Source organism: Micrasema longulum, unplaced genomic scaffold (assembly GCF_059751315.1).
Source record: "Micrasema longulum isolate JH-2025_06_02 unplaced genomic scaffold, ASM5975131v1 h1tg002388l, whole genome shotgun sequence".
Classification (NCBI taxonomy): Eukaryota; Metazoa; Arthropoda; class Insecta; order Trichoptera; family Brachycentridae; genus Micrasema; species Micrasema longulum.
This window is the reverse complement of record NW_028279537.1, coordinates 119,114-146,667: the sequence shown is the minus strand read 5'-3', so window position 1 is coordinate 146,667 and position 27,554 is coordinate 119,114. Positions and strand designations below refer to the sequence as shown.

Sequence of the window (27,554 nt, the reverse complement as noted above, 5' to 3'; positions counted from 1 at the left end):
ATGGCGAGTTTTTGTTTATGTTATCTTCATATTCCAGCCCTCAACTCATAGGAAGTATGGCAATCTCGGCCCGGACTGTTCAATCTCTCGTAAAAAATAAATAAGAGGTCAAGAAATAAAACAATGAAAAATACTTGTAAATGTTTTATTGCATTTTGTAAATTACATACACAACAATGCTTCAAGTATTTAAATACAATGAGGGTATTTATTTTATATCCTCTATATTACAACCAATATATTCAATTATAATCTTATATAATGCAAAATTTAATTATGTATCAAACATTTTTCTCAGGCTGTTCTTCAAAACTTGGAACATTTGTACAAGTATTGTCAGTATGTAATTCTATGGAGCGTTCTAGAGCGTTCTATGTAAATAATTAAAATCACAACAGTTCTAGGAACCAAACGAGCTTCTTTTTTTAAATATTTTAACTGTATAATATTACATAATTGAAAAGTTAAACAATTAAATTATTTTAATTAACAATCAAATTTCAAACAGAAATTTGAGCAAATGTACTGAATGGGTAACGCCCAGCATTTGTTAAAATATTTATTCTCAAATTCTGGCGTTATTTTTTCATTTTAGAAATTGATAAAATATTTTCTCAAAATATTATTGATTCTGAGAAAATCTACCACACGGGGCTGAGAACAACTATAAAATGTCCAATCCAAAAATTATTTCAATATTTATTAATTTAATAAAACATTTACTTGAAAAAAATATTCAGAGCATTATACTATCGGTTTATGCATAGAAATATAAAGGTTAAATTATAAAAATGAATCAAATAACATATTTATTTTTTAAATAAATAAATTTAAAAAATCAAATTGAATCAACAATATTACCAGTAGTAAAACACATTTATCTAGCATGCAAATACATACCTAAACCATAATGTATTTTTTAAATTACCAAACATATGATTTTTAGCATAGCAGACCATTGATTTTTTCTAGTTTTTTCGATAAAGGACGCCCACAATTTGTGTCAGTGGTATTTGAATGAGAAAGTTTAATGCTTTCCGAAACAATTTTTATTATTTTTTTAATTATTCGACACAATGATTTAAGGGTTTTGATTTTTACATGCAAACCATAAACAACGATTTGTATTTTTAAAGCCATAACTTTTTGAGAACCTTCCTCCTTTTCCACTATACATATATATATTTATATATATATATATATAATACAATAAAGGAAATATGAACAGATTAATTGAATTTTGGTTGATCCTTACAGGAAAAATTGACTTTATATTAGTCATGTTATATAATCATTAGACCGCCGAGACACATTAATAACATATATAGAAGTTCCACTGTATATTATAACAGAGATGTAAAGCCGTTTTCAGAAGGGAATATGGAATTGAATTTCTTGGATTTTCAAGGAACTCAGATGTACAGTTGTTTCGGATCACATTACAGAGTCCATCATCAGGTTTGATGTATGATGCCGATTAGGGTTTAATGATGATGGTGTAGTAGAGCGGGGTTCGAACCCTGACCTCGCATCTGCGAGGAGACGACAACCGTATTCGTACTAATATTTTATGCAACAATTTAAAAATACAATTTCTGGTGGCACTAAACTTCCTCATTACAACTTGCGTATATGCCTAGTTTGATTCCTAAGATGCGTTGCGCTTATCGGCCTAAGGCGAGGGCATAACTTTGAGGCGTTCGAAGGCGGCCTTCTCCAGAGCCTCGCGATGGTCGGGATGGGCGATGTTGATGAGAGCATGGGCACGCTGACGCAGTGAGCGGCCAAACAGCATGGCAATACCGTACTCGGTTGCCACGTAGTGCACGTGGGCTCGGGTTGTCACGACTCCCGCACCTGAAATAAAAATAAATAATAATTAGCAGATATTTAAACTGAATCGGATATTAGCGCTTGAATTTGAGAGACTGGACCCCATATTCTTTGATTTTCCAATAGTAAAGATACAGCTGTCAAATTTCGAGGTTATAATAATTGATAATGAGCAAATCACTATGGAAAATTACAGTATTGCCTAACAAGTGCAAATCACTGAAGTATCAAAATGAGTGCTCAGTTCTAGGTACGTTCCGTGCACTACGTGATATGGTGTACAAAGCATCTTCAGCAGCAAGGCCCATTTTTGGAGGAATGGCTATGTAAACAAGCAAAATTGTTGCATTTGGGGAGACAGCGATTCACATGAGATCGATCGGTTGCAAAAGTCACTGTTTAAAGTGGATTTTGGTCCGGCAAAGTCATTGACATAACGAAGCTGGCACCGACATAACTGTCAACGGCGAGAGGTAAGATCGATGATAACCAATTTTTGTGACTTAAATTGGAAGATACGTATTTTAACAATATGTAGTTCCAACAAGACGATTGGTTATCTCGCGTATCGGCAATGTACAAATAACATAATGTACAAAAAGTAAAATAAATAAATATGCAAAACTGAAGAAAGACATAAGTTTTTATAAACAGTTTCGAGAAAGGGGTGCATGCTTTCATTGATCCGAGCGTAAGACATTTGTTAGCTAGATTATCTGGAATGGATAGTTCTTTTAGATATTCCAGAGTAGAGTGTGCAGCGGCTTATACATAAGCCAACAGAGTTTGTATTTTACTCTCTGTGAAAAACATAGTCAGTGTAATTCCATAAGTATACATATATTTTAAACTCCGTTAAAACAATATCAGTCTGAGGATGCCGCGAGAGCAATGAAACCGGTTATCAATCTATATATACACTTAAATATTTATTTTATAAATTGCACTTGCCCGGTTTGAGTGTCGGCACTATCTTAGATTCCCCACGGCTGGTGGAAGAGGGAAGTGCAATGATCGGTTTCCCCAGACCGTCAAATCCTTCCGCAGCTCCTCGGATGAAGTCTACCTGACCACCAAATCCGGAGTACATGCGGGTACCTGAAAATGCATTTCTCAATAAATCACATACATATTGTTGGTAAAAAAATTAAATGCGCAGAGGCAAAGTGTATGCCGTTCAAGAGGGGTAAGAAAAAGTAATAAAAAATTATAATTAGAGACACTGGTTGTCATTAAAATAATCTTAAAATATATTAAATAAGTAAAGCTTCAACCATTGTTTAGAATTTTAGATGGTTGATCCAGGAAGCTCTTACACCAGTTGGAGTAAACAAAAGAAAGCAACGTAAAGCTTTTATGCATATTTATTACATGTAATTTTTTGACCAGCACGTTTTTGATTGGCTGGATATTTTTATTTTTTTTAGATAGGAGTTGCATTTATTATTTTCCTTGCTTATCATCGGCCTCGTGGTGTAATGGTCAGCGCATTTGCCTATCGTGAGAGGTCTCGGGTAGATTCCCGACATGGTTGATATGAAATATTTTATCATCGGCCACGTGGTGTAATGGTCAACGCGTTTGCCTATCATGTGAAAGGTCTCGGGTTTGATTCCCGGCATGGTTGATGTGAAATATTTATTTTTAAAGAGTGTTTTCACACCAGAATATTTCATAGTCCCTGGACTGGTACCTGAAGCGTAAGACTGATCACTTTACCTTCATGTAACAAAAAAAAGGACCAAGATATGTTGCGATTGGTGTGTCAGTGCAGTGCCCTATGCATCATTAGGTGCGGAAAGGGAATGATGATGATGATCATGTACAGGGTTTATATTTCTTAAAGTGGATTTTTTGCTCTTTCAGGGTTGGGATCAGGGGGGATATTCAATAGTGGGCCAATCAGGAACTTCTTAGCATTTGCTCTTGTGAAGAACCACTGTAAACTCTTTAGGAATAACCGGCCTGTTGACAGTCATCAACAGGCCTTCCGTTCCACTAGAAGAGTGTTCGGTATTTTGTGTCCTACTTTGGTTTATTTTACCAATGTCCAGCACTAACTTGGGAATGTAAGATACTACTAAGACACACATTTTGTAAATCCGAATCATGTTTCCAATAATCATGTGTTCATCGTACCATGACATTTCTTAGGCATCCAGGAGTTTACTAACTGAGATGGATATGTTTTCATCATCACTATGGCTGCATCGTCTGCGTGGCATGGGATGTTAACGACCTTATATCCCTTAGTAGATTCACCACTTTCTTCATTTTTGAAAGCGTTTTTTAAAATATATTTATTCTGCTTGTGTAAGAAAGGGTTTTCAGCGCATATATTGTTGTGCTATATTTAGTTATAAAGGTGCTAAACTTGCTTTGTTTCTTTGTTGTTCTCAATATATGTTTTTTTTTCATGTTAATATTATTTATGTCCCGGATTGAATTGTTGTAACTCCTGGGAATGTAATTCAATGGATTATACTTGTAAAATACTTTGTGTTATTTGATTTATAATTATTTTTTTTTTTAAATTTAGATTTATAAAAAAAATATTTTAAAAAGCCCGCCAAAGTGCAAATATTTTTGTAATTGAAGTTTTAATAAATAAACAAATCATTCTAAGTTAGTGTAAGTTCTGGGGATGAGGTAGTTTGGAAACCAGTCAACATATAACTAGAATTTTAAGTAATTTATACATAGAAAGAAAACTATTTTTTTTTTTATATTCAAAATATAAGTAAAAGTCTTACCAATAGAATCAGAGCTGACTTGCCCTGTGAGGTCAACCTCAATGCAGGAATTGATGGCCGTCATGCGAGGATTCTTAGCGATCACTCCTACGTTATTCACATAGTTAACTTCCAACATTTCTGTAATCAAAACAATGGAGATTAAATTATTATTTATTGTTTTTCAGTGTGTGAAAAACATACAATTCTTAGTACTGAATTAAAATTGTCTTTTATGGTATAATAATAATATTTGTACATGTTTTATAATTTTATTAACAAATGAAATTTTTGTTTTAGGAGATTCAAAATCTTAGATCTCATTATTTAAGCTAGGCTCTGAATTAAATTCTTGCAAAAGGATAGAAAATTATATCAATTAACAAAAAAAAAACAGAAAATTTATTCACCAATAGATTTATTTTTGAAAAAAGCTTTTGTAAGTCATTTTATGACCATGAATCCACTTTTCTTTCTTTTAGCTAAAAATTGTTACTTTTCACCTTATTTCATCGTCAAAAATAGACTGGCCATTTTCGAAACATTGAATGACAGTTGTAAAAATTTGATTTATTTTCTTTAAACAGAAATCTGTTTTATCAAGTATTTTTTTCTTCTTTTATGAGAAAGGTTTGTTTTTTTTAGTATGTATTTGTAATAATAATTTTATGTTGAAAAAAATTAAAGTTACATTTTTTATGACTATGACATTTTATGACATTTTTTATGGACGGGTGACTTTCGCCTTTGTTTTCAGTCAATCAGTCTTACCAATGAAGGGATTGTTGTCAACAAAGTCGTAGAGAGCTTTGGTTCCAATGAGGAAGGATCCGACCATGCGTCCTCGGTGGATAGTCTTCTTGTTGTTGGTAATACAACCCTTGTTGACCAGGTCGATGACGCCTCCGCTGAACATCTCCGAGTGGACGCCCAGGTCCTTGTGGTTCTTCAGGGAAGCCAGAACTGCGTCGGGGATGTTGCCGATACCTGAGGAAACACAGATATGAGTTATTGGACTTCACAGAAAATATTTTCTACATGAGCACATGACGATTCAACGAAATCAAGCAATTAAATTTATTAATAAATCATTATTATACAGCGTGGGGTGGAGTTAGGCAAATGCCAGAAGTCTCATTGTATTTCCACTGTCATCCCGTTTTTAGTTGTTATCATTATTTGGATTAGAGTGCATTAAGGTTTCACCATGCGAGCGTTTTACAAAAATAATCATTAGAAAGGCCTTTTTTTTTTACACTGGCATTTCGCGCGCCACTTTTGTCCCTTCTACTATCATCATCATCAAATTTTGGATTCAACAATTGGAATCTGGTCCGAAAGGGTAAATAATTACCCATCTGAAGAGTTGCTCCATCTTCAATCAGGTTCTCTCCGATGACCTTTCCTATCTTCAGTTCCACATCGCTGGGGGGCTTCCCGCCATGCTCCGGAAGGGGAGTGTCTACCTTCACAGCGTAGTCCAAGTGAGAGACGTGGATTATACCATCGCCAAAGGTACGCGGCATGTTGGGATTTACTTGACCTGCAAACAATTTTCATACTAAATAAATACACTTGACACAGAGACACTCTAGTCGGATGTATGCTTACTTTGCACTTTTTTAATCAGTGGCTGCCTATGGCATAATTGGCTGGGGAGGTTGCTCGACACTTATCATGAACCCTATTCAAGAGGCGAAAAATAATTTAGTTCTGCTTCAGTGCCCTCTGACATACCTGTCTCGAGCCATTAATCAATTATTCAAGGTACTCGATATCAGACAAATTTTTATCAAAGAATCATTTTAAAAATTCTGGGCTACGGAAAGAGGTCCCAACAGAATGCCCATACGAGGTTTTTGTGTAACCTAAATGACTCAATACCGAGAACCCGTAAGACGTTTGCTCAAAGAGAGTTTTCTTATATATCTCTAAGGAGTGTTTTAACGTCTTAGATAAACATATTTAATTCTCCAAAACAAAGGCCATATTTAAAATGAACGTCCACAACTGGATTTTATAGAAGGGAAAACACCACTTGGAACGTACGCGTTACCACGTGTGTGCGCTGGTTCGTCACCCGCGTCTGCCGCAGTCAGGCTTCCCGGCGTAAACGGAATGCCATCCTCCCAGACAGAGTCAAAGACAAAGTTAGAAGATAGGGGCACAACTGCGCCGACCGCAAGTCAACCTCAATAGCCCTGAAAAGGACTTTCCACCCGGTCCAAGTGGTGAAAAGAGGCGAAGGCAGTCAGCTGGCAGAGCGGAGCGAAGAGCGAAGAGCGAAGTACAGCAGGGCGAACAGGGCGGAGAACTTAATGAAACACTTGTTAACTGTCCAGAGTTAGGAACTCAACTGATTTATTCCTCAAAATTACACACATTATAAAGCTCCATGAGTCAGCCGTCCCACCTGCGAAGGCCGGCTCGGAGTGGTGGGGTGGCTTACCTCCACCACTCGCCACATGCCGCCGGCCGCGGGTCTCATAAATACGGGCGCCTATTTCGCCGGCAGCCGCGACGAGCGCAGCATGACAATACAATATAAGAGCCCTTTTCAGGGCCTTACAAAACAAGATTAAAACGATATGAAATACAAGAATACAGACATAAATAAACGGTGTTTTCTGGCTATATTTCTCCGGTATTACTGAGGCCTGGCGCGAAAGCGAATCATTTATCTTTATTGGGAGCCTAGCGCTCAGTCTTACAAACACCGGGGCTCCTAGCTGCATTTATCAATTATTTATTTATCTACATATTTCACTTGTAATTTGTCCAATTCAATTCACTTATTTTACGTTATTCGCGTGTCCGGAACACCACTGTATAAGCTTACTGCCGGAAAGAATAAGCATTCAAAATGTTTTTTTTATACTGTCATTCTTAATATTAATTTATTATTATTATAACACGGGCACAGCCTAACAAGCCATAATAAGTTCATGAATAAAGGTAAAATTTAACTTTATTTGAAATTAATCAAATGAATTTGATTGATTAAAATGGTCTGTTTTGCATATGTTTTGCAGTTTTCTTGAATACGTCTCGATTCTTTGGTTTCCAAATCATATAAAACACAAAGAATAATTTGAAAGAATCTAATGGATATCCATAAGGCACTTTAACTAGAGATGCAAATTAAACGATCGAAACTAAATGTCTTCTTGCAAAAATGTAATTTACTTAGCAATATTTTGAGTTTGCCCAAATTTATATAAACAAGGACTAGATTTCACCCACAAGAGAGTTATTAAGACTAACATATTACAACAGAGATGGAGAACATTTTAGAGGGGAGTCTTATGACCTGAAATTGGCTGATTTTAAGTGGCCACTTTACACACTGAAACATTTATCATTCTGTCTTTGTTTGAAAATCCATATTCCTTCGATAAATAACATGTAGACTTTAGTAAACCAAAATATGTAAATTTTATAAATAAAACAATTTTATATTTAAATTTATTTCAACAGAGAGGGAAAACATTTTTGAGAAGGGAATATGGAAGTCTAGGCATTTACAGGGCTTATGACCTGTTGAGGGAAAACAATTTTAATTGAAATATTTAGTTCCTTACCAATAATAACTTTAGAATTCATCATTCCAGCTCTGACGCAGTCCACAGATGTTCCCAAACTGCAGTAGCCGTGCGCATCTGGAGGAGAAACCTACAACAGTCAAACAATCTTAAAAAATATGTAACTATACAATGACAATCTATTATATCGTAGCCTCAATTTGAATACAAGGAGATTGGTTGGTTGGAAGAAATATTGGTTGGTTGGAAGAAATTGCCCGCCAATGTACAAATAACATTATGTACAAAAAGTTAAATAAATAAATAAATAATAAAAATTTCGCAAATCAGTAATTTTTTATGAAATTTATGTGTTTTTTTTTAACCAATATTTTGCATTTACAAATATTTTTAGATTTTATTAAATTCAAATATTTTATTATTTTTTCAAATATTTTATTATTTTTGCAAATATTTTTTTGGACAGCATGCGCGGTACGTCCATATATTGGATGGAACCAACGATTCCCTAAAAATTAGACTTAGATTATTTTTTTAAATTTAATAAAATCACCTATACATTAACTAATCTTTTAAATAACTAAAATAATTATTTTGTTTTTGGTTTGTTGTTTTAATCGTAGTGACCTGAGATGGGTTTGATGTTCGTTCATTAATAAATTCAAAAAAAAATTGCGACAACCCCCCACACAACCTACCAACTGCGCAGTTATGCGCGGACTGGTATAAAATATAATACGCTGCGCTCTGTCTGATTCTGGAATATGAAACTGTACGAGAAATAAATAAAAATGGTATACCTGAATGAGAGCAATGTCGGGCTTAAGGATTTTTCTGTAGAAAAGTTGAGGAATATCTTGTAGGAAGATTGGTATACAATCTCCTCTCCCTTCTGATACTGCTTTGCGGACATTTCCACCCATAAACATGGACAAAGATCTGGAAACCGAAACTCCAAATTTGTAATATATATATTGACGGATATTTGATTTTTCGATTTACCATTTTTCAAAGTTAGTGTCAATTACAATGAGCTTCCAACAAGAATGTTTGTTAATTTATTTGAACCTTTTGTCATTTTCAATTATTTATACTAAACTTTTGTTTTAAAGCACTTAAATAAGTCACGGATTAAATGTCAATTTAGTTGATTTTTAATAATTAGGTAAGCAGTTCTTTATTTAATTATTAAAGGTACTTGATATCCGACAAATTTATATCAAGAAAGTATTGTCAATTTTCTGGTCAGGCGACTACGGAAGGAGGTCCCAACAGAATGCCCGTACGAGGTTTTCGCATAACCTAAACTACTTAATACCAAGAACACGTACGATGTTTGCTCGGAGACACTTTTCACATATAGTTCCGAGAGTGTTTAACGTCTTGGATGAACATACTCCAAAACAACGTCTATATTTAAGATGAAGATCCATAATTGGATTTTATCGAGGGGTAGAGACCACTGTATAAGATTGCTTCGGGAATAAATTTATAATATCGATGCTGTCTTCATTATTATTCATATATGTATATCATCTTTGAATAAACTTAATAGTGGTGCTTAATTATTTGTAAATATATATTTTAACTATTGCTAATCGAAGCATAAAATTATTTATTATTATTTTTATTAAATTACATATTCTACCATATAGATGTGTTACTTTATTGTATTATTTTGTTTTTTTTTTTTTTACTATCAACTAATTACCGAATTGAATTATAAAATTACTATAAATTATAAATAACATATTGCCATAAATAATTTTTCTGCATTACATTTCTTGACATGTATAAATTTTTATTATTTATATTTTTTTAATTATTATTTTGTATATTGTTTTGATTATTTTGTATATTGTTTAATATGTTTATAGTATATGTTTTTGATTTATATTTAGAAGAGGCCCGACTTAACACGAATTTTTTTAACAAGTCGGGACATAAAAAAATTGTAATTGTGCTATGATAAAATTGTGTATTTTGTGCATTAAAATAAAAATAATAAATTAGAATACACAAGTTTTATCGATTAGGTATCGGTCGAAGTATCTGTAAGGCTCGGTCTTCCTCGCTTTCTGCATTCATCAACATTCGAATCATAAATCTTTTAGCCGTTCTTTCGCTGTCCATTCGCTCTACACGTCCAGACCAAGCAGCACTCCTTTCTTGATTTTGTCGACAGTGCTTATGCTGCTTATCTCAGCCTTATTTAATGCATCTCGACATTTGTGCACCTATTGTGAATAGTTTTACATTACATTCGCCTGAGAGATAACATTTTGACAGCATTCAGTCCACTTTAATACTTGGTTTTCCAATTCCATCGCAAGGATCGGCACCAAGATTCCATTGTGAACGGATTTCGCCTCATGCGACAAGCATTTAATTGCCAAGGTTGATTTCAGTGTGAATTATTATAATATTTAGTTACCTAAAGATCCCTTCGCAGTCAGGTTCCGTGTAGACGGCTTTGCCCTCTGTGTGCATGTGGCACACGGTGATGCACTGGAGACACGCCCCCTTACCCTGGGCGGTCATGGCCTCCAGCAGGTGCACGGGAGTAGCCGCCGCGCCCTGCACAAACACCGTTTGCCCTGGAAACAAACAAACAGATAAGTATAACTATTATTAATAGAGACTTAAACAAATTCTACTAAATGTTATTTAATATTTGTATATAAACACTTACCGACTTTTCTATGTCTACCGGTTTCGAGGCGTACCCGTCTCTTCGTCAGGACACCAATTATAACTGAAGAGACGGTTACCTCTCAAAACCGGTAGACATAGAAAAGCCGGTAAGTGGTTATATACAAATACAAGGTGTCCAGTGGCAAATTGAAATAATGTTCGATTTGGAAGTGCGGGAGAGACGCGGGGGTGTTTTGTTATCGTGAGCGTTGCAGATTTGTCAGGCACTATGGAGCGTTGGACAGCAGAGCAGCGTGCTTACGCTATTGAGGCGTACCTAACCAATGGCTTTTCGCCCATACCGCGCGGCGTAAGTTTTGTGCTCACTTCGACATACGCCGCATTCGTGATACGCCATCGACTAAATTAATTGAGAACTGGGTAGCACAGTTTACAGCTTCAGCAATAAACAAACCGGAGCCCGGTCCAAGACCGACGGTATCAACCGAAGAAAACGTGCAATGCGTCAGCGATTCTGTACTCGAAAATCCGCAACTTTCGATCTGTAAAAGCTCTACGGTTTTGGGCATCCCAGTAGCTCAATTACAAATATCTATCGACGTGCTAATAAGCGACATGATATTCGCGATCACAATGGAACATCCGTGAACACCTAATATTAAATATCAAAATATTTACGTTTCGGGAAGCATAATTCTGCTGCGCAATCACATATTTGAATTTCACCGGTGTAAATATGGAAAATATTCCAAAACTGCTATTTTTATTTATTTATTTATTATTTATCATGCTATTTATTGTATTTAGTCGGCGCGGCGGTTGGCAAGCCAAATGTCAAGAAAAGCAGTCGCCATAGTAATTGTAATTTAATTTTCACTTTTTTGTATTAGATACTCCTTACTATTTTGCAAACGCAATATATATATATATTTTTTTTATAGTAAACGCCGATTTTAGGCCAGTGTTTATTACGAGGAAAACAAAAAACAAACTGACACGAGCGTTGACTTAGAGATTACACACGCGTTGACTTATGGCCGCGATTAACTTAAGCATTTTCATTATTGTTCATTGTGATCGCTGAAATGCTTAACATATTTTAAAGCACGACGATAGTTATTTGTGATTGAGCTACAGGTCGACTTTGCGAACGATTCTAAAGAAGAAATTAAAGTTCCACCCTTGCAACATTGAAATCGTGCAGAAGTTATAAGATAATGATAATGAATCAAGAAAATCGTATGCCGAACAGATATTGGAGAGATTTTTGACTGATTATCGAATGGGGAACATCTTCTTTAGCGATGAAGCACATTTTCATATCGACAGTTGTCAAAAAACAGAACTGTCGCTACTGGCTTCCATACAATCCGAGAGAAATGCATGAGATGCCACTGCACATTAAAAAAGTCACTGTTTGGTGTGCCGTTTCAGCGAGATGCATTATTGGGCCTCACTTTTTTTTTAAACGAGAGGCGCACCCGTAACCGTCAATTCTGAAAGACACTGCGAAATGATTGACACTTTTTTTAGACAACACGTTGAAGATGGTTCTTTCTTCAATCGAAACACGCGGCTTCAACAAGATGGCGCAACTGCCCACACAGTCTGCCCGTCAATGAATGCAGCTGGGGCATTATCTCAGAAAAAATGATCTCCAGATTTGTCGACATCGCCTGGCCTGCAAGATCTCCTGATCTTAGTCCATGTGATTTTTTTGTGGGACTATCTCAAAAGTTTCGTTTACAAAAATCAGCCTGCCAGTATCGCACAGATAAAAGACAATATCCGATCTGAAATGAACGTAATTTTCAGTGCACTATGTAGGCGTGTTTTTGAAAATATGCGGAATAGGTTGGAGTGTGTATAAAAAAATGGTCGACATTAAAAAATAAAGCACACTTTTGTCTTCTCTCTTCATAGAAATAAATAATTTTGGTTTATTTTAATATTTTTTTTAAATTCGGAAATCTGCCGCTGGACACTTGTATAGTTTTAAATAGCAGGGGCAAAACTAGCCGTTCACAATTTAGTCAAAAGTAGGCTAAATGCTGTCGAAATGCGATCTCTCGAACGAACGTAATATAAAACTGTGTACGATAGGTGCACAAATGTCGAGATCTGTACAATAATGTTAGACTGAGACGAGCCTTATCGACAACGTCAAGAAGTGCCGCGTTGGTTTGGACACGCGGAGCGAATGGACAATGAAAAAACTACTATAAAGATTCACGATGCTATTGTTGATGGATGCAAAAAATGAGAAAGACCGAAAAAGATATTGCATGACCAAATTCAACAGGTAGATGAACATGTCAAAATAAGATGTATGAATGTAGAGGAAGTGAAATCTGTACCCAAAGGCAGACTAAAGTGGCGTTCTATTCTATCTGCCTACCTCCACGGGGAAACGGCATGCTGGAGGTAAAACGTATTTTTATTTCAATCAATACTAAACTACGCTATTTCCAAAGTACCTATGCGTTTATAATTCATGTCTTCACTTGGTTGAAGGTCTTTTCAAAAAGGTTCCATTAGTAAGGTATGCAAATGTTATGAACGTAGTTTTGAATTACTATTTCAAGGAGATCGCAAATCGGTATTTATTTTTATTTATTTAGAAAAAGCACAGAAGAACTGGGCCCCTTTAATGATGGGAAGTTAACAGAGTTATCTTCGACAATCTATAAAGAAAAATCGATATTTGTGTACGAAAATGAGTATATTTGCATGAACATTTAAAGTGTCTTCATCGGTAACCTATAATTGAACATGTTAAAAAGAAAAAATGTATGCATATTCTGTTTTTCATACAAAAAATTCATTTTACTTTGTAGATAAAATTGAATATAAACGTTAACTTCCCATTGTAATCGAGGCCACCTAAAATTAAATTTTCTGTATGAAAAGCAGAATATGCATATTTTTTTTAATTTCTAACATGTTTAATTATGGGTCACTCTATACTCATTTTCGTACACAAATATCGATTTTTCTTTATAGACAGTCGAAGATAACTCTGTTAACTTCCCATTGTTATCGGGGCCCTGGGCTTGAGAAAAATCTCATTTATTCTAATGTGCCAATATGTCTTCTTACTCATATTGATTATCGTGGTTTCGGGTGTGACAGGGTTTAATGAACATCCTGTATATACAAACAATACAAACAAAACAAACAAAAAAAAAGCCTTTTGCAAACGGTAAATTTTGGAGTACCCCAAGGATCCATTTTGGGTCCAATATTATATATTTTATACATTAATGATTTGTCACTGTACAATTTCAAGGGAAAAATTATTATGTATGCCGACGACATTGGACTATTCTATAAAAATCAAACAGACGTATTAACAAACAATGACATAAACAAAGACCTAACTATGTTGACTAAATGGACAAACACAAACTTACTTACACTTAATGAAAAAAAATGCAATATTATCCATTTTGAAACTAGAAAAAAATGTCAAAAAAGTAGATGCTTACATAAATAATGAACGACTTACTGAAATTGAACATGTTAAATACTTAGGACTAACAATAGACAGACAATTAACATGGACAATTCATATCAACAACTTAATTAGCAAAGTGGCGACATTGTCGAGTCTTTTTTTAAAAATCAAAAACTTTGTTCCAAAAACGGAAAAAATTCTAATGTATGAAGCCTATGTAAAAACTAAAATATGTTATACGCAACTATTATGGGGAGCAGGATATCAAAATGACATAAACAGACTACAAAGACAACAAAATAAAATATTAAAGTTAGTATATGACCTTCCCTATTTAACTGCAACTAGAGAACTTTTTAAACAAACTAAGCAATTAAATATAACTGAACTCTTTCAACTAGAATCATTAAAATTTATCCATAAATTAGCCACTAATGTAATTGTAGACGAAGAACTAAAACTAATAAAAAATTGTAGTCAACATGGACATAACACGAGAATATCAGACAAATACCATATACAACTTTCTAAAACAAGACAAGGACAATCAAGACTAATGAACCAGGGACTGAAATTATACAATAAACTACCAGACAAAACTAAACAAAAGACTCAGACAAACTTTACAAAATATGTAAAAAATATTATTTTGAACAACAGAGTATAAATGAAAAATGTATATATTATTTTATGTAAAATGAATGTTATAATCCGTAAGGGTTTATAAATAAATTTTCAAATAAAAAAAAATGTACTGTAATATTTTTTTAATACAAAAATTGAGTACCTACTCTTACTTTCTGGATACGCCTCGTTCATACAAAATTTACGAAATTTTAGCTCTTCTCAGTACTTTTATGTCTTATGGTTCCTTTCATTATAAGACGTAATAACCTTAGTCATTGTTAATTTATGACATTTGAGATTTTTAAAGTTTTTTTTTTCAATTGCTATTTCACCGGTAATCACATAAGAAACCCCTTTACGTGAGGCAAGCACCTTGGCCTCTACACCATGGGACGGACAAATAAAATATACTACTTAAAAAAAACATTAAAAAAACGTGATTTTTGAAATTTATTTTTTTAATTAATTGATAAAAGCACTTAAACATAAGTACCTATCACATAAAGTATTATCTCGAGATATTTAAAAATAATTTGAATGCCATTTTAAATGGATTATGTGTTTCATTTATAAGTACTTGATGAGATGTCATAAATTACTCAAAAATAGGTACAAGATTGTTTGATAAAATAATGACTTTTTAAATGACAACACATTTTTTTCTTTATAAATTACACAGGAACCTCTTTTTACAAGGCTTTGAAACAGCGAGTTAAAAAAAATAGATAAAAAAATAATTAAACATTAACTTTAAACGACCAAAAACTACGATAGAGAAATAGGACCTTTTTTACATTTTTAAAGCAATATATGTAGGTCTATAAAATACTCTCCAGTAATTTTTTTCTTCTAATTATTAATAGCATAAAAGATATTTTTTAATTTATAATTTTAATTTCCAGCAAAAAATATTATTCCTTGAGCCACGCCCCTAATACGTCACGATTCATGTTTATTTGTTCCTAGCCATTAAATTTTGTTTGGAACATTATCACGGATCTTGACATTTCAACAACCAACAACACGTCGCGTTTTTCGTATTTTTATTGAATTTCTTTTTTACATTTATGTATGAAAACATTTTTCATTTTAAAAATACAATTAATTAGTCTAAATCCATTTCATATATTTTAATCGGTATTCGTAGTATGTGATATTTTCATATTACACTTTATAAATCATTCGCTCGTAGCTTTCTTGAATTTAATTGAATTATATGGTCTTCAAATTATAATATTCATATAATGCGAATTGAATCAGTTCAAAATATTTTTTTTAATTCTTTAATATTTAGAAATGGATTATATGCTTATATAATTAACTATTGTGATCGTCTAGAAAACATCGTCTAGATCACATTTTCAGTTTCGGCTTCAGAAAGGTTTTGGCTGGTTTAATATTCTTGCTCAAAATAATATCTAACCATAGAATTAAGAATAGTCCAGAAACCGCATACTCAGATCAAACAGAAGGCGAATAAACTACTAATAAATGAGTAGGTTAACGTTTACCCATTAGTTTCTTTGTAGACGTCGCTCAGTACGCAACTCCTGATTTGAATTCAACTATGCCGTGTTGTGTCCTTTTAAAGTGTAGAAATACTGCTACGATCTTCAAGAAACAGGATGGTATCACATTTCATGTGTAATTAGCAAACGAATGTTTAAGTAGCAAATGCATTACTTAAAAAATGAATTATTTTTCCATCTGGCAGATTGTCGAAGAAACAAAATGAACATTTCGTTAGTGTTGCCAGGGTAGTTAATTTTTTTACCTTACATTGCTCATCTAATGCAAGAACTAATGAAAATTAGACCTCGGATAAAACAACGCCGTGGGGGACATTTGAACGACATTATCTTTAAAACATCAAATATTATTTAACATGATGTAAAAATATCCGTTTTATGTAAAATAAAATTTGTTTTATATTTTAAGTTCAAAGTTCATAAATTACTCTTATTAAATGACCCTTTATTTATCTACTCTGTTGTGTCAATCAATGTTTCCGCGCGCACAATAAAATTTTAGAGAAATTAACAGATTTTTTTTTTTACCTTACATTTGTGTTATGATAATTTTTTCCCATCAAGCAACATTACGCGGCGACATCACGAATGCGCGCGGCGAAAGTAGGGCATAGTAGGGGGATTATTGGACACAGTCCGATGTATTCAAATATGATTCTACGCTCCTTCTGGACTATTCTTAATTCTATGTATCTAACTATATAGAGATACCGATGTCAATCTAGTTCACACTTTTTTAAGTGATATTAAATACTTATGTTTTAAATTATAATTACCATAAGTATGCTAGCTGATATATTTATAAGAAAAACATAATAAAAATGTTTAGTTGAACTAATTACTATATCTGTTTTGTAATTTAATAACAAACAAGTTACTAAAGTTTGGAGTCTGATATTATCTAATTAAATTATGATAACAACACAGCATATTATTGAGTATGGGCAATGTCCGCAGGTCAGCGTTTCCTACATGTTAATTTATATAAATACAGGAATTTATTAAACAATAAAAAAGATTTAAAAACACTGAAGAGAAAGCATAAAATTAGCATATAGCTCATTTAATACATTATTTAAAAAATACAATAATTCGGTACGCATTTTTTTGTTTAATTTTCATAAATAAGTAAATCAATGTCTCCATATTAAGTTCTCCAAAACGAAAGCCATTTTCAGAAAGAGTGTACAAGTCTGAATTTTGTCTAAGGGAAGAGACCATTGCAAGAGACTGCTGCGAGGTATTGCATAGATTTATACATGGTGTTCATTAAACCCTGTCACATCCGAAACCACGATGATCAGTATGAGCAAGAAGACATATTGGCACATTAAAATATTTTTTTAAAACGACTTGACATAAAATCGGAAAAAAAGTGGTTGGAATCGTCGCGCGTCGTGGAAAACATTGCTACATTTTATAGTTCATTTTGTCATCCAGTGCCAGAAATTGAAGAACATTCAGATCATATTAAAGGTAGGTGTCCATTCCATGTTCCTATCCTTTCTCAAATATTTCCCAAGCACAACACTGAATGAAATTCGTTTTTCATTTACAGTCCGGCTTTTCGTTAACATTTTGGTTACCAAATTTCAAAAAATTAAATTTCAAAAAAGCAAATGGTTGCTTACTTCTGCAGGGAGAAACAATGAGGGGGGAGGGGAGTCTGATGCGCCGACACTGCGCGGCAGCGCTCCCCTCACTTCTCCCCTGCAGAAGTAAGCAACCATTTGTTCTTTTAAATATTTTATTTTCAAAAGTTTTATTTTTTCATAATATTTTTTTAAAATATGCTAATATTTCTTCTTGCCCGTACTGATCATCGTGGTTTCGGATGTGACAGGGTTTAAAGAACACCCTGTATACTACTAAGCGTGTTGTACAGACGTCTATTGAAATAGATGTATGTTTGTGTAATAATAATTATTTTTTATTTTTGCTATTACGAGTATTTAATTATGTACATGCTTCCACTTTCCATTATTTTGTATCCCAACTCAACCAACGCAGGGCCCTTATGGCCGGTTGCATCGACAAAAGTTAAGTTAAAGTCAGGGCTAAAGTCAAATAAAAGTTACTTTTATGTCAAAATGCGTTGCATCAAAAAAAGTTAACTAAATATTAACAAAAAAGTTACTTTTATTTGACCGGCCGCCAGGGGACCGTTTAAAGTTAAATGCGATCTGCCATCTGTCAAAAAAGCGTCGTGAGTGTTGAAATCTATTGATCGATCTGTGAAAAGTTGCACAAAATGTTTTTTGTGCAACTTTTCACAGATCCGACATTTCGTCTTCCGATGACGAATTTACCATCGAGTATATTCTAAACCGAAAAAATAAAATGTTCAAACCACGAACGGACCATTTTTTGTGGGCAGAGTCCGACTTTATCGCAAGATTTCGAATGTCAAAAAAGTGAAGAACTAATAATTATTTGAATTTTTAATTGTTAATTATTTTTCAAAACACAGGACTTGATCATCAGCGGCGTGGAGTAAAATAAATCTAAATCATCACTGTATTGAAATGCTGTTTATTTATTTTTAAATAGAGTTAGATTGAGCTTAGCTAACCCTTTCTGGGCCGAAAAATATCATTTTTTTGCTCTATTTCTAGAGTAAAAAGTTCTTCATTTTGTTTTAGCTTTTGCTCTATTAATTTTAAATCTAGTTCAAAAAGGACGATACGATGTCCCTTTTGTTCTTTTCTACTCCGAATGCGCAGTGTTGCTTCGCCCTTTCGCACACGCTGAAAATTGGAACGAAATTTAAACGTTTGTGCCCAAAGACGCGTCGCGGGGCATGTGTATTGCTACATGTAAATAAACATGTACGTGCTTGCGCAAAAATCCCAACAATTTTTAGGGTGAAACTTGAACCTTTACAGTGGCAACATTCTTAACTTTAACTTAACTAAAATAATGTTGATGCAACGGAATTTTTCAGTTACCAGATTTTGAGCCTTAACTAAGTTTAAATATTTAACTTTAAACTAAATTTAAACCAACTTTGATGCAACCGGCCCTTAGCCTCATAGAGTTTGGGATACGTTATTATTATTTTTTTGTATATATTTATTTATGTATTTGTATGCATCAATAAAAAAATATATAAAAATTATAAGTATACATAAATATTATGTGTCAACGCGGAAGAAGAATACAGCTGTGTGAAATGGACCTAGATATACTCTTGGGTAAAAATCCTGAAAAAGAAAAACGAATCCTCTTCAGTCCAATACATGGCAGATTATCAAGAGTCTACTGTGCTTAGTTTTATCAATGGTTGTTAGAGATAAGTACTATTTTCAAGGTGATTTGAATAACTAAAGTGCATTAATTTGTATTAAGTATGATGTGTAGTCTATAGCAGTGGTGGTCAACTCGATCAGACCCGAGATCTACTCTTCAGTTTCCTGAGCCCGTGCGATCTACCAATGATTTAATCGGAGTTTTGTCATAAACGTTGCCATGCATTTAATTGTTTTTTTTTTATTACGCATGCATTACAATCGGATAAACGAGATTTCGATGGGGTAGCAAAATCACGGTTGTAGCTGGATTTTGCCAACCTTGAGGAATCCAACGTATGAGCGTATGTCAAGCGAAAACGGTGCTTCTTTGAAGTATAGAAAAGCGAAAACGGTGGAAATATGGTTTAACCATCTTTGCAAATTTGTGGGACATTTCTTAAGTGTGATTATTTTTATTTTATTTTTAAAAATAAACAGCACTTAGTGTCATTTACATATTAGTTGCAAATACAATAATATACATACGTGTAAATAAAATTGTAAGTAAAAGATGGCATTTAAAACAAATTAATACTTAACAGTTATTAACATATTACAACAGAGATGAAGAATATTTAAGAGAAGGTAATATTGAAGTCTAGGCATCTACAGGGCTTATGACCTGTCAATGGCTGGTTTAAGTGGCCACTTTACACACTGTGTAACATTCACCATTCTGCCCACATCTATATTCCTTCAATTCTTTTATCTGTTTATGTTTGTGAAGTTAAAGAGCTGAAACCTTTATTTATGCGGGTGAGATTCATCTAATTGAATTATTTTCCATGAAGAAGTATAGAAATTGAAAAATAACATTTTCAGGCGTTGCCTGGTATGTAAGTGAATACCCAATAAAATAATTTTTCTATTACCGGGTATTCGATATAATGGACCTCTTTTTTTCTAAGACAAAATATCTTCTTTTTCATATTTATCCATGTAAATCTTTAAGCATAGTCGCTAAATTATTTTAATTGTACAGATACGACAAGCACTGGGTACTAGGATTCGCACAGAATTTTTAGAAATTTAGACAATTTTCTTCATTTCAAGGGTGCCTAAAAAAAGGTATCCGATAAATGCACACTTCTCTCTATACTTATATATAAAACATAAAATGCATAAAAACACAGGGCGTTCATTAAACCCTGTCACATCCGAAACCACGATGATCAGTATGAGCAAGAAGACATATTGGCACATTAAAATATTAAAAAAAAAAAACAAAATTAATTATAAAAAAAAGCAAATGGTTGCTTACTTCTGCAGGGGAGAAACGAGGCGGGGGGAGGGGGAATCTGATACTGCGCCACGCTCCCCTCACCTCTCCCCTGCAGAAGTAAGCAACCATTTGATTTTTGAAATATTTTGTTTTGAAAAAAATTATTTGTTCTAAATATTTTTTTAATATGCTAATATGTCTTCTTACCCATACCGATCATCGTGGTTTCGGATGTGACAGGGTTTAAAGAACACCTGTATATACGAATATAAAAAATATATAAAGATAAATTTTATAATAATTTTTAAAAAAACATTTCGTTATCCAAGTTACTTGCTCTTCAAAGAATTCAGAGTACTTAATATTATTCAACAGTATATATTGAGAACGGTAGTGGTTACACACATAAATAGAGACATTTACCCAAGCGTCAACCACAACTATAATACAAGATACTCTAATAGGGATCTGATACTAAGTGAAGGGGTCAACACTGTTCTGGCATCGAGACAACACTATTACGTAGGCAAAAAGATCCATAACTTTTTGCCAGAATCGTGGAAAGACGGGAGTGTTGTCAAGTTACGGAAGGTTTTGACCTCGCTCTTTCATGACATTGGTCGTAGGGAGTCAGAAAAGTTGATGCATGCCACGGATTGGAGATTCTTACTGGATGTCGAAAATAAAATATAAAAAATAAGGAATATTTAAAAAAATATATATTTATAGATGACAACCATGAAGTTTCGCATAAATAAATTGTCTATGTTTTTATGAATGTATGTATGTGTATGCGCATGGGTGTATGTACGTGTGTGTGTATGTACATGTGTATATATATATATATGTGTGTATATATGTGTATGACTGTATGTATATGTATCAAAATGTGTATACGAATAAGTTTATATTTTGTTTGTCTGTGTTCTATATTAATTTGTTAACTATTATAATGTATTAAAATGTAATTGCCTAGCTTGGAACGGGGTATGTACCCTTGTTAGCTGGGCAAAGTGAACATGGAATTGTATTTTGATAAAGAGTGTAAATGAATAAATAAATAAATATTTTGTTCATATACATAAAATCAAGAAAATAATTTATAAAAAATATTTAACGGATAACTGATCAGATGAATTCGAACAACGGCTACTTGGCTACCGCTGGTCTATACTCGTAGACTGATCTCATAATATTATACTAAGTTCTAGTAACTTGCAACATGGCATGCCTATTGGCATACATTCATATTATACTAAGGTAATAAATAATTAGTTATTATTAACTCCTATTTATATACATGTAAGTAATTTCTATTGGTAATAGCGGGTGTAGTTTTTGGCGTGATAGAACTTTTGATTGCTAACACTGTCTCTTGTTAAACTAATTATGACAGTTAATTTACTGTTTTACATATCGCTAGTCCAAAGCAACAGTGAAATAAAGCCGAAATTTCCAATTTTGAGACACACGCAGACATGTCAATAAATCAAATCAGCGCTGTCCAAGTACTTTTATGGGCCTGCCACAAACTCGAGTGGCATGGGAAGTAGCGAGGAAATGAGACGAGTAGTGTGACAACATTACTCGTCATGCCGCACGTCATGCTCCTCGCCGTGCCCACCACTCCCTATTTTGTCGGGTTTTTTAGCGCGAGTAAAAGGACCGGCAATTTGAGCGCGAGTGGCTGGCCACATAATCGCGCGGTCGCAGTGCGCATCGAGCGCTCACACGAGACGCACGAGTCATTTTTGAATGATGTATATTTCTTTGTATGACATTGATATAATTACGTATACTAAAAATGCATAGCGCGCACGCTGTCACAGTTTCATCGTCCATTGTATAGCAAACACAAATGAAAAGTGCGGAGCGTCGCGATTATTTGCGCGAGTAGAGCCGTGTGTGTGCAGAGAGGGCAACATCGGACGAGTGGGCGGCAGCGCGAGGAGCATAGTGATGAACAGCGCAAGGAGCTATTAGGCCGCGGGGCATTTTTACTTCAGCAAACATTTTAGGGGCCAAAACAGAAAATTATAAAGTTATTTAATTTCTATTTTATAAAAATAAATATTCACTTACACGTACTTATGTTATTAAATGGGAGCATTGTAGTTGTTGAACAACACAGCATTTGTTGTAGCGAGTCTAATTATATTTTCAAGCGTGGAGTTCTTCAATTCGGGATTTAAAAAAATATTGTTTACTATTTATTGAACCTTATTTTTTACTTAAATATAACATGACAATAAAATACTTAAAAATTGGTATTAGGGAGATTTTAGTTAGGTAATTAATTAGTTTGTCGTTTATTAATGAGAATTTTCCCGGTGGAATATTGAGATAGAAGTAGCTTGTATCGGTTGTCGGTCCTGGAAAAAATATGACGATCTGTTAGTCTATGGCGATGTAGCATCGTTATTCTGTTCTGATTCTTTTTGACATCCCACCTTACCGCCTACTCTTTTTCAAATAATGTTGCTCATATATATATTTTTTATTGTACATTTTTTAATTCGAGACGAAAAATAAGTATCCTTTTTTACTTCTCGCCTGTCCGGCTATCCCTATGCAAAAAAATATGTCAATCGGTTGTTTCGTTGAGATGTGAAGGAAACACAAACAAACACACTTTCACATTTGCATTTTTTTGCATCACAACAGGCCAAGAAGCCCAAATTACATATTAGTATGGAACCAAGTAAATAAAAGAGCGATGTAGAGAATTTTCGGTAAAATAAAAACACAAACAAAATAAAAGAAAATGTATGAAAAAAATAACAAAAATGATTTTAATAAAAACGAACTACTTTGCATGACGTTACTATTTCTTTCCCGAATCAGCCAATGATAAGAGAGTTATGATAGATTTCCAGTTTACGTGAAGTCAACTGATGAATCAGCAAAACTCATCGAGAAGAAAGGGAAGAGAAATTAAGACGTCACGGTCGAGGTAATTCCAAAAACCATAGCGCTGATAATACGATGGATAAAAAAAATAAAAAAATATTTTTGGCATAATTTGGAATAATAAAAAATATTTTAAAACCACTGAATTTCCTTATTAATTGTTAAAATTTCTCCTGCACAATTAACTCAAATAAATACATTGCATTCATTCCGCTCGATCGTGGGGGAAAATCGTAATGTTTTTTTAGGGAAAATTGTATTTATAAAATATAAAACGACGAATTTAGGATTGAATTTACCGTATGCATACACATACACTGTATGATATAATATTACGCTATAATAAGTTAGCTTATCAGAAAAGGGAAAGTAATCTAATGTAGAGATTGTCCGCATAAACTCAAGTATCGATTTGTTATACTCAAGTACCCGAAACATTAATCATTTGCCCCTCAATTTTACAAGTACCATTATGCAGCTAAGATCAGAAATCGGTCGTTTAATTCAGGGCCCCGATTACAATGGGGAGTTAACAGAGTTATCTTCGACTGTCTATAAAGAAAAACCGATATTTGTGTACGAAAATGATACATTTTTTCTTTTAAACATGTTCAATTATAGGTTACCGATAAAGATACTTTAAATGTTCGTGCAAATATACTCATTTTCGTACACAAATATCAATTGAACATAGTTATACAGAAAGCAGCTAGCCATAGAAAAATGAAACTGAGATAATAGCCATTTCGTGAAAAGAGTGAATTATAAAATCTACACAATAGTTGGAATGTTTTTGACTTTAACAAACAATGAATACATAAGTTTTTTTTTAAATATTACAAACAAGAATCTTATTATGTATTTGACCAATTTAAAAGATTTTTCAAGTACCATAAGATTTTTCTAGTTTTGTGGGTGTTTTCTGCAAATTGAGAAATATCGTTTTTGTGATCGACACCTTTTTCCGAATGTGATTAATACAGTTTTTTGTATGAAAGCGGTCTGGCTGTTTTTAGCAGAACATACCTTACTGCACCCGATAACATCAATATCTCATTTTTCCAAAATTGTGGACTGGCTGCTTTCTGCATAACTAAGTTCAATTGTTATTTATAGACAATCGAAGATAACTCTGTTATCTTCCCATTGAAATCGGGGCCCTGGTATTGGTATGTCATACGGAGTGCCATGTTAAATTGCATTTTGTCGTTTTGAAAATGGAAAAAACACGCAGAATCTTTTTTTACGGAATGAGAGAGTTCAGTCGTTTTTATATATTTTTTATTTATTAATAGACTATCCGAGCCGAATTTATTTTTGAATTTTTATGTATCGTATTATCAGCGCGATGATTTTTAAAGTTTCGTATTTCTAAAATTACTCCGCGAGTGACGCCTCAAGTTCTCTTCCGCTTCTTCTCGGTCAGTTCTGCCGATTGGTCCGTTGACGGTAAGTAAACCAGAAATCTTCCAGAACTCTATTTTCAATTGTTGACTGATATGAACTAGTGATGTCGTTCAATGTAGTTCGTTTTTAATAAAATATTTTTTGATATTTTTTTCGTACATTCTCGAGAAACTTTGCCGAATAATTTAATGCTCTAATTTTTACCGCGCGAAAGAAATTTTTTTCTGTACCTATCCAATTCGTGGGGTTGAAAGTTCCTCATTGTGATGAGGTCACGCAGATGTTGAGTGCAGAACGCGGAACTCTGTTGGAAAGTACCAATAATTTTAGTAAAATTGGCAACAGAGTTCTATTTTAAGCAAACTCAGTTAGATCGGGCGCATTGGATTATTTTTAACTCGTTCGTATAACATAATCTCTGATTATTTTCGTCGCGATACAACCGAAGCGTGAAGCGAATTAAACTCTAAATTATGTAAATAAAGGTGTGTTAATTGTGGGCAAATATGAACATTACGATATAATAATAGCTGAAATAAATAAGATAAAAATGACTGGGCCATTTAATAAGAAGTTTAATGTTCCGAAAACAGACGACACGAGACGATACACGAGAAATCTACCATCAAAATTGTAATATCGCAGGAGGCTAAACTAGCAGTTCACAATGGAGTTCTAGTATGTCTCTTATGTATGGGAGCGAAGTATAGAATTGGAAAAATGATGATGAAATTAGGTTAAATGCTGTCGAAATGCGATTCCTCAGGCGAATTTGTGGCAAAACGATGTATGATTGGTGCACAAATGTCGAGATCCGTGAACTGCGTAAGGCTGGGATATGCATTATCGACAGAATCAAGAAAGGGGTGCTGCGTTGGTTTGGACATGTAGAGCGAATAGACAACGAAAGAACGGCTAAAAGGATCAACGATGCGAATGTTGATGGATGCAGACAACGAGGAAGGCCGAGAAAGACATGGCACGATCAAGTCCATCAAATACTTGAAGATGGACATGTCAAAAGTAGGAATAATCGGCGTGCGTGCATGAGAAGATGTATGAATGTAGAGGAAGCGAGGTCTGTATGCAAATATAGAGTGATATGGCGTTTTATCCTTTCTGCCTACCCCTACGGCGAAACGGCGTGATGGTTTGTTTGTTTTTTTATGAAATATAATGAATATATATGTATCATCATCATAAATAATAAGAACAGTTTATTAACAAACATTACAATTTCTTATAGTATAGTAAAAAAATTATCTGTATGTGTAGTCTACCTAACTAGGTACAACCTGTTTTAAGGCAGACATTTATACTACACTACAACACTAGCAAGGGACCATAATCCGATTAAATATCATTGTACTTTCACTAATATTACATTTTTGTATGGAAAATTCTAGATAGCAATGTTGACAAACATCGGTAAATGTCTGACAGTCTTATTGTAATCGAAGGCCTTTAATAAGTACCTACTAACTGATAAAACGAAGAAACAAAACAATGAATAAGGGTTGTTTCTAATTTATATGGTGAAATCGAACAAATTCGACGTGAGGATAATCAATCAAACGAATGACTATTTTTTTGGAATGTGACAGCTGCGACCTTTGACACTCTTCGTTCATTCTGCTTGCCTACCGCAAACGGCGCGGCGCACGCATATAAAATGTTTGAGATTCGCTGGCATTATATAAATAAATAAAATGTCAAATAAAAATCATTGCAGGCAGGTTAAATTACCAAATTACTTCAAGAACGATCGTGACATTTGATAAAAAGGATAGAAATAAGGAGAGTCGAAGCTAAACACCAGATTTAAAATCAAAATCGTTTTACTATTTGCTATCATAAATTAATCGTAACGAACTTCCCATCGGAATTGTTGACCAGCTAAATATACAATGTATGTACAAAGTCCACATAAATGCAATCAATTGGGCTAAATGTATGTCACGTAGTCAACGGCAGACGGGACTTATTTATGAATTATTTTGATTTACCCGATTGAAGGCATTTCTTGAAGGCTTCCTCGGCTGTCACCCACTCCGGCTCTCTCGGAAGAGGCTGTGCAGGTTCATTGGTGTAGGTATAAAAATTCCTATTAGATCGTCCACTTATCACTGATGCTACACTTCCAAATTGGTTCAAAATAACGTTAGAGAGCTTAGGCAATCTTTTAACGACAGCAGCCATCGTGAAAGTTGCGACTGGCACGAAGTCTCGCCTCGAGATAAATACTTCGCAAACAAAACGATATCCTTCTCGAGATAGCCTAATCCCAATCCTAATCGGACCAGCACAGAACACTATGCGCAAACACACCCAGAGACACACCAGCGCGAAT

General features: G+C 33.9%; 1 protein-coding gene across 1 annotated transcript; it reads right to left on the bottom strand.

Annotated features, from left to right (window-relative positions):
• Positions 1 to 131: 131 nt before the first annotated feature.
• Positions 132 to 27,554, bottom strand: LOC148272299 (succinyl-CoA:acetate/propanoyl-CoA:succinate CoA transferase). The gene is made up of 9 exons (XM_088240232.1): positions 27,211 to 27,554; positions 10,542 to 10,704; positions 8,908 to 9,046; positions 8,147 to 8,237; positions 5,920 to 6,108; positions 5,337 to 5,552; positions 4,587 to 4,706; positions 2,785 to 2,931; positions 132 to 1,857 (listed from the first exon to the last, which is right to left on the bottom strand). The coding sequence occupies exons 1-9, from the start codon at positions 27,401 to 27,403 to the stop codon at positions 1,673 to 1,675; spliced, it is 1,443 nt and encodes a 480-aa protein (XP_088096358.1). The 5' UTR covers positions 27,404 to 27,554; the 3' UTR covers positions 132 to 1,672.